The 8,211-nt window shown below is 49.8% G+C and overlaps 1 protein-coding gene across 1 annotated transcript in view; it reads right to left on the reverse strand.

The window, feature by feature from the left end:
* The window catches only part of LOC104163511 (TGF-beta receptor type-2-like), a 14,571-nt gene extending 7,204 nt beyond the window's left edge, over nucleotides 1–7,367 (reverse strand). Inside the window, 3 exon segments of the mRNA XM_009702539.1 lie at nucleotides 2,996–3,036; nucleotides 3,038–3,184; nucleotides 7,177–7,367. Coding sequence (XP_009700841.1) covers nucleotides 2,996–3,036; nucleotides 3,038–3,184; nucleotides 7,177–7,367 — 379 coding nt within the window.
* Nucleotides 7,368–8,211: the final 844 nt, after the last annotated feature.

Below are 8,211 nucleotides of genomic sequence, written 5' to 3' on the forward strand. Positions count from 1 at the left end.
TCGGCTGCCATTTGGTGGCTCCCAAGCATCGCTTGCCCTCATGCTGAGGGGAGCTGGGGCAGAAATAACTGTGATAAAGCTGGGGCCAAGGCTTGAACAGAGCAAATCTCTCGGGGGTTTGGGGCTGGAGCTTTGCTGGACCCCTGTGGTGTACGGAGAGCCAGGAGGGATGCTGGGGGGGGTGGGCAGTGTGTAGGACCACCGAGCCCAGGGGAGCACGGGGATGCTTTGCATGATAATTAGCATAAAGGAGGATCATTTCAGTGCTGTCTACTGGCATCTCCTTCCTCGCCGCGTTACAAGACCAACCCTGCCAACCGACTGGGCATGGCTGCTTTTGTTTTATTTCTTTTAAACCCCTGTCAGCCATCAGATCATTGGGACATGGACACACACACACACAAACACAAAAAAAAAAAAGCCCTAACCCTCGCACAACATGTAATTGTCTGATCCTTTGATGTTTGCAATTCCTGGAATAAACATGCTGACTTCAGTAGAGATATTCAAGTAAAATCTTACTCAGAGGTTTTTCTGCCAAGTATAATAACCCAGGGGAAGAGGGATAAGAATCATTCCATAAGCAAAACTCTCACTGCTTGACCTCAGTGTGTGCAGATCATAATTCAGGTTCTGGAAAAACAGAGCGTTTAGCTATTTTCCTTGGCAAATTTCAAAAAAATGTGCTGCAGCTAATTTCTGCAAGGCTGTGAAAGCGTTTCTAAAATAGGCATCAGGTTCAAACCACAAGATCAACCTAAACTGATATAAATCAATAACTAACTCAGGAATATGTTTATTTTGGAAAGCTTTAGGCCTGGATATCACCTACTGCTTTAATGGATTTACCCGATGCTTAAGATCCCATCTTTGAAACTCTGAAGAAAGAGAAGTTACTTTTAAGGGAGTTGCGTGCACGAGTCCTGAAAAGGGGAAGTTAACACAACTTCAGCAAATTCCTTCGTGAGGATGCCCCTTCCTGGTGCAAGCCCTTTGATACGGAGGGGTTGTGGTATGGCTTAGATCCCTTCCACGGAGAGCAAATGTAGGTGCTGTGGCGATAAGCATGGGTCTGTAAACCCATGCCTTGTCGAGCATCACTGTGTGGGTCTTTCCAACCCTGCTGAGAGGAGATGGAGCTCCAGGGCCAGGCTCAGCCAGTGCAGGGGTGGAGAGGACTCTGCATGCTCAACCCTACCCAGCATCTTCCCAAGGTGTCTGCTGGGCTCCTGCTTGCACGGCTTTAGGAAATGATGCCTGCACGTGTTCGTTACAGAATCACAGAATCGATTTGGTTGGAAGAGACCTCTGGGATCATCGAGTCCGACCTTTGCATTCACACCACCATGTCAACCAGACCATGGCACTAAGTGCCATGTCCAGTCTTTTCTTAAACACCTCCAGGGATGGTGAATCCACCACCTCCCTGGGCAGAACATTCCAGTGCCTAAAATGGTGGTCTCTGAGCTCTGATGGGATCCCCTGCAGCCCTGGTGCTAGGGCAGTGCCAGCCAGCAGCCCAGACCTGAAAGCAGGGCTTGAAAAATCAAGAAATGGGGAAAAAAATCTGCCTGCTTCAATCACCGGAGAAGTGCTCATCTGTATTAGATATTTCTCTGCTCAGCAGTTGTCTATACCATGGAAGATGGCTGTAAGTTTGTATTTAAAATGTAAATGATCCCTTAAAGCAGAAGAAAAGGATGTAAATAATGGGGTCTCTGAGTCTGGGGCTTGCGCCACAAACCAAATCAAAGAGGAGATAATTGTTTAAGGCCTGCACTGCTCATGCTCCGAGTTCCAGTGCTTTACGTGCTGCCTGGGAGGAGGAGGAGGCTGTTTGTGGAAGCCTTTGGTGGGGATGGCATTTCCAATGAGCCACTTGTCATTTTTGGGTGAAATTACATATCCCAGCATCAGCTTTGGGATTTGACTATCTCTCCCTAGAAGTGTGTTATGTACCTGTTATGTTTGGCTCAGGAAGCAGCAAAGAACTGCCAAATTTAGCATAATTTGCAGTCATTAAAAGTGGCTTGTTTGTTCTGAGAATTTGCATTTTATGTGAATTTTTTTTCTTTTTCTTTTTTCTTTGCGTTGCAGGAGAAGCTATGCTGCTGACTTGCAGGTTACGCTTAGCCTCATTTTCAGCAATCTCATTGCTCTCTAATTATGGAAAATTGGAGGGGTTTTACTTTGCTTTTGTTATGGGTCAGATTCTTGATGGGCACTTGGATAAACCTCATTCATTTGGAGTTAGGGAGGTTTTCACAAGCCCCCAAAGGCTCAGGATCTAGCTGGAAGCGTTTCCAAGGTATACGGCCCTCCTGAGGTACAGAAATGAGCTGCCTCTTAGTTTTCCCTCCCGCGGATTTACAGCTCCCGTTGGATCTCCAGCCATCTGCAGAAGCATCTACAGGCGTGCCAAGCCACGCTCACGTTATGTGTACAGCACCGGGGCGGCTCTGGCCATCCCCGACTGAGAGAAACACCGCTGCAGAAATCCCCAGGAGAGCGGCAGGGAAGGCACCATCGCGTGCCGAGCCTCGCACCCCAGCACCACCACCTTTTTGGGTTGCAGCCGTGGCGGATACCAGCGGTTCCCGTGGGTGTGCCGGGGCAGGATTTGCTCCAAGGTGATTTATTTAAAGCTTTCAGAACACTGACTCACTCTGGGTTACATCAGCTTTTGGGTTCCCTGGTTGATTCGCCCTGCGCTGAAGGGCACAGCCTCCTGAGAGATACGGTGGATTTTCCATCACCTGATGTTTCCAGACCAAGGCTGGAGGCATTGCTGAGAGGGATGGTTTAGCCACAGACAAAATACTGGGCTCGGTAGCGGGGTACGCATTTTACCTAGCTTTTGTACAGGGAGGTCAAAGAAAGTGGTGAAAGAGCTCCTTCTTGGCATTGCATCTCCTACTCTATTAGAAATATGAGTTATTTGTCATTAGCATTGGGTGCTTCTCCCGCCATAAATAACATTAACAAAAGTCCTCACCGTTGGTGTGGTTTTCAAAGATAAGTTTATCGTTGCATTCAGCCGCAGATGTAGATGATCCCATCCTCGCTGGGCTGATGGGTCATGATGCAGCGCGAGGTGTTGTAGTTGGGGACCATGAGGTTTTCGATGGGGCGGTGGGGGTTGTGGCAGAGCGTGCTGATCCTGATGCTCTCGTTGTCCTGTCTCCTGCACGTGCCAAATGAACCGACAAAGCGTTAGTCTACCAGCTCAGCCTTTGTGTCACTTGTGTGTCATCTTAAACCTAGTTTTAAGATCATTTGTTTTAAGCCGTGTCGTGAATGACTTGTTTGCAGCAGCTCTGGTATAATTCTAATTGCACGTGCTTTGGAGGGGTTTTGTTAAACCCCTTTGTCTCTTCTAAATGGTGAAAAGAGAAACGTTTAGCACATGTTGATAGTAGGATGTGAGCCAGAGATTCTGATTGTTTCCAGCAGATAATTCACCAGTTCATAATTGCGCCTTGGATCAAGTAGTGCCAATCCTAAGGTTGAGTGCCCTGCATGGGATTTGGGGCAAAATTCCTCTTTTACTAACACCAGCTGCTAGGTGAGCAGGTTTGGGGGCTGTATGGTCCTAAGAAAACTCTCCAAAATGAGGGTCACACCTCGTATATCACCTCTGCTGCAATACAAGTCATAACATCTTTGCCTCAGCAGGGGCTGGGGTCTCTGCTGCCCAAATTTTACCTGTGCAGGGGAGAGGCAGGGGCCATGGGAACCGAAATGCCAGCTCGCCAGTGCCCGCCTGGCTCGTGCTTCCCTCCTGCTCCTCTCAACCCACCCGTGCAGGTGGAGCCTGTAGGGGCTGGCTCATCCCCTGGGCTCTCTCTGGGCTAATTGCGGTTTGTCGTGCCCTGTCCTTGCAGGACCATTTGCTCCTGCCTCCGGTGACCCACGGCAGTAGAGCCCTTCAGTCGCTAGTCAGGGTTATTTCTAGAAACGGCTTGACCTTTGGAACTGCCAAATTATAATGTGAAGGTGATACGAATCCCTGACCATGGGGCTGTGTCTGCATTCATACCATGGCTTCAGGCACCGAGCAACTACAAATGAAACCTGCTGTGTCACCCGGTGATGTCCTGGTCGTCACTGGGTCTGGGGTAGAGGACACTGGGGCTTGGCACAGCCAAGGATGTGATGGCAAACAAGCTCTAGCACCTCCTTATTTCCATTTAGATAATTAAAAGGGAGGGAAAAGCATGATTTCTTGGCATTTCTAGGGCATGTGTTCTTTGTTTCAAAAAGAAAGGATAGATCTGCCTTTTTTTTTTTCTTTTTTTTAAATCACTGCGTTATTTCTTCAGCTCTGTGTAACAACCCATGTGTCAGAGATGGTCATAACATCAGCTAGGGAAGATGGAGATGTTCCTCCCAGTGGCTGAGAGACAGGAGCTGGGGGGGTGAAGACTTCCCAAGAGATTTTTCCCTTTCTGGAGTGAAGATGCAAAATATCCCAGTGCCCGTGTTGCTTTTAACTGTGCACAAGCACTCAGCAAGTGCAGTGAGAACAGGTGAAATATTTCAAGGCCTATTACCAAAATGTCTCATTCACAAAACTCCGGTTACTCACTGAAATGGGGCTCATAGCATCAGGCCTAGCCCCATGGTGCTGATGTCTTTTTTTAGCCACCAAGGCTCAGCAGCCAGGTTAGGTCCTTCTCACATGCCACGTTTTTTGCTCCGCAGCACCTAGATTGGGCTCCTGTTAAAGCCATGGAAAAGTGTCACATCTAGAGCGAAAGGATGGGTTTGGCTCTGGTTGTCACCCGACTCCTCAAGCTCAAGGTGTTGGTTTTGCTGGAAAACCCCAGCTTTCCCAACGGATTTGGGCAGCATTGGCTCAGCATGAGGGGGCTTGGCTTAGAGGGTCCAGTACAGCTGCATCCCGGTGCTGGGAGCTCCCTTCTTTTGGTGTGTGGTGGAGTTGTCCTTGTTGGACCCATGGCTTCATCTCTACCTGCTGTTTACAAAGCTGGGTGAGGGAAGTGGTTTGGGGAGCAAATGGTGGATATCCTCAAAAACTGGAGTGCCCAGGTGGATTTAGGAATGGCCAAGTGTGAATGGGATTATGTCCCTTCATGGGGCAGATGGTGGCAGCTGAAAGGAGCTGGAGCTTGGAGCTGGGATTAGGAGGCAGCTGTTGGTGTTGTGATGAAGCCTCTCACCCTCGGAGAGCTGGAGCAGAGCTCACAGGCTGTTGGCACAGCAGGTGCCGGGTGGTTGGGGACGGGCGGCTCCTGCCTTGCCAGCACCACCGGGGAAACGCAACCCGGGATGTGGCCCTTCTGCTGCTGGGAGGATCAGTGCCTGCCTTGTAGAGCCAGTGGGTAATTAAGACCTAATTAAGAACTAAGAGCAGAGCACCAGGGTTTGACCCTTGTTTCTGGAGCCTTCCCCAGAGGAGGCAGGATAACCCAGCACTGGTCAGGTTTGCAGGACAGCCCCAGGGCAAGGACGGGTGATGGGGAATGACTGGCCTCGCACGGGTGGCTGGCGAGCATTGCAGCTGCTCCTGGGGGTGTTTGAAGGAAATTACAACAATTAATTACTTTTCCAGGGACAATCTCTTCTTCCCGACCTAGCGGTGCAAAGTGGGAGGGTGAAGGTATGGAGAGGTTTCACGATGCCTTCGAGGTCAGCTGGGAAGTCAGACAGAAAAGTGAGAGGAAGTGAGAGGAAGAACCCAAATTTGTCATCCTCTTGCTGGTGAAGTCCCCTGGTTTCAGTGCTCCCCACATTTTCTTGGTGTTCCCAGGTAATTTATCAGAGGAGCTTTCAGCTGAAGAGTCCAAGGAGGGTGCGATCCCTCCTCCGTGGGCTGCCCAGGCTGGGCACACTGGAGGACATCAGCCCAAGATCATGGGGCCAAAGCTTCTGCTGTGACTGTGATACCCGTGCAGGACAAGTTCAGGCGATCTAAATATGCCTCTGCAAGCGAGCAACGGGCAGCGAGGCTGGCTTGGAGGTGAGCCCTGCCTGCAGGGATCTTAATTTCAGGATGGGTCTTAGGATGGGGTGGGAGATGCTGGGAGGAGGCTGCAGAACGGGCAGGTTATTTGTGACCCCGCAGCTGCTTCACCCCATCTGATACATGGTACAAGGTGCAGCCTCATCCCGTGCCATGGGATTGCTTTCCTGGCATGGGGATTTATGCTGCAGGGGTCTTGCTTTTCCCAGTACATTTAGCCTGTCAATGTGGAAAAAACAGCGAGATGCTGGATTGCCTACCCAGGATGTAAAGTGGCTTCTCCATGTGCGTGTAAGGGAATTTGGGGCTGGGGGTGGATTTTGTTTGTTTGTTTGGGTTTCTTGTTGGGTTTGTGTTTGAGGTTTTTTTAAGTCCATAATGCAACAATTATGTTGAGGCAAACTCCTACTGAAAGTGGGGCGTACAGCATTCAGCCTAATTAGCAGGTTGAGATAAAGCCTAGCGATAAGTGCTTGGCTGGCTTTCACTTTGGCAGCCAAATTAAAAGAAAGATGAGGAAAATCACTCTGTGCAGGCCCAAAATGGATGTTTTTTTAGTTTTGCTCATGGGGACCAAAAAGCTGGGGGAGGCACTCTTCCAGGCCAAATGATGTGGCATATGCTTGGCCTGAAATGCAAGGTTGCATTTCCCTTCCAGGCATCTCCCACAGAAGCAGAAAAGGGCTTTTCCTGGGGGATGGGATGGAGGTGGGTCAAACCCTAGTTTGGTACCACCTCAGACTTCCATGTGCTGGATGGGGACAGACCTCAGCTGCACCCCTGCACATGAAGCAGGGTTTCACCAGCCTGATGCAGGAGGACATCATGGGTTTGGGGGTTTTGCTGCTGGTTTTGCCCTTGGGTTCAGGTTGTAAAGCTAAATTCAGGGGTTTATTGAGGTTTAGAGGTCCCACATAAAACCTGACACACTTTGTGTTGGGCACTTAAATGCTTCATTTATTTAGAAAATAAACTGGTACTAATTATGAGGCAAACTAAATAATTTTTTACTGCAAATTGTATTTTTCATTATAATAGAGTCAAAAGGAGAGGAAGAGGAAGTCCTGAGTTATTTTAATGGGCAATAATTCAAGTGCAGGGGTACATATATGTGTGTTCCCATGAGCTACCACCCGGTGAACCCCTTCTTCCCCTGTGTCCCTCCCCTTGATGAAGGAATTGCCACTTACCATATGGCCACGCAGATCTCGTAGGGGTCCTCGCAGTAGGAGTTGAGGTTGCAGTTGCTGTAGCACACCTTCTCCTCGCAGGCCGGCGGCGTGGAGTCGCACCATTTGCACAGGTTGGTCTTCAGGCTGCGGCGAGCGCCGGCACGGCAGGCTGCAGGGGCAGAGAGGTCGTGGAGGGTGAGCCTGGCCATGCTTGCCCGGAGTGGGGAAAAATAATCACCGTTTTCAGCAATTCGCACAATCAGTGGAGAAGGAGCCTGAATTGACCCTATTTCTCCATGCGTTTGTTTATAGCTTTCATTTTGCTCCATTGTTTGGTCAAATGTGCTTTAGATTATGCCAAAGCCTAGAGGAGATGGAGGGATGCTGGCGGTGCGGAGCCAGGTCCTGCTGGATGAGAGCTTTGCAGAGGCTGGGAAGCCACAAAGAACCGCGTTTTCCTTCTGTGTTTCCCATACCATTTATCATCAAGGGGAAGTTTATTTCTTCCTCTACAACCTAGGCTCAAATCAGTATCTCCCCTCATCCTGAGTGCATGCAGTGTCTGAAAAGAGACATCCCCAGGTCTCTGCAGGCCTGAAGACTTTATTTATTCTCCTCCCTGGGGGGGAGAGAGGTGCTGGGATGCACAGCCAGGCTGGGGCAGCTCCCTCCTCTCCTGCTGCCTCCTCATCCTCCCTCTGCCCGTTCAACGAGCCCTAGCCGGGAAATGTGTTTGCCACCCGCTCCCCAAGCATCTGTGTTTTGGGTAATAACCGATGGGCTCAGACTTTCTGAGATCTGGGGCAACAGGGGCTGCTCCCTCACCTGCTCTGCCCCAGCCCGGCATGAGATGCTCTCCTGCCCCTAGAGCAATGGGTCTGGTCGCAGCGGCAGGGTAACTGCTGCCTGTGTGGAGCTGCTCTGCATGTATCTCCCAGGCATAAAATTATCTCTATTTTTATACAAAGGGTGAATGAACTATGCTTGGATAACGGATAAATCCCAGCTAAATTTAAACTTCCTGTTTTAAGGCTGCTAAATGTCTTTTTTTTT

Source organism: Cariama cristata, unplaced genomic scaffold (genome assembly GCF_000690535.1).
Source record: "Cariama cristata isolate BGI_N322 unplaced genomic scaffold, ASM69053v1 scaffold18636, whole genome shotgun sequence".
In the NCBI taxonomy this organism is placed as follows: Eukaryota; Metazoa; Chordata; class Aves; order Cariamiformes; family Cariamidae; genus Cariama; species Cariama cristata.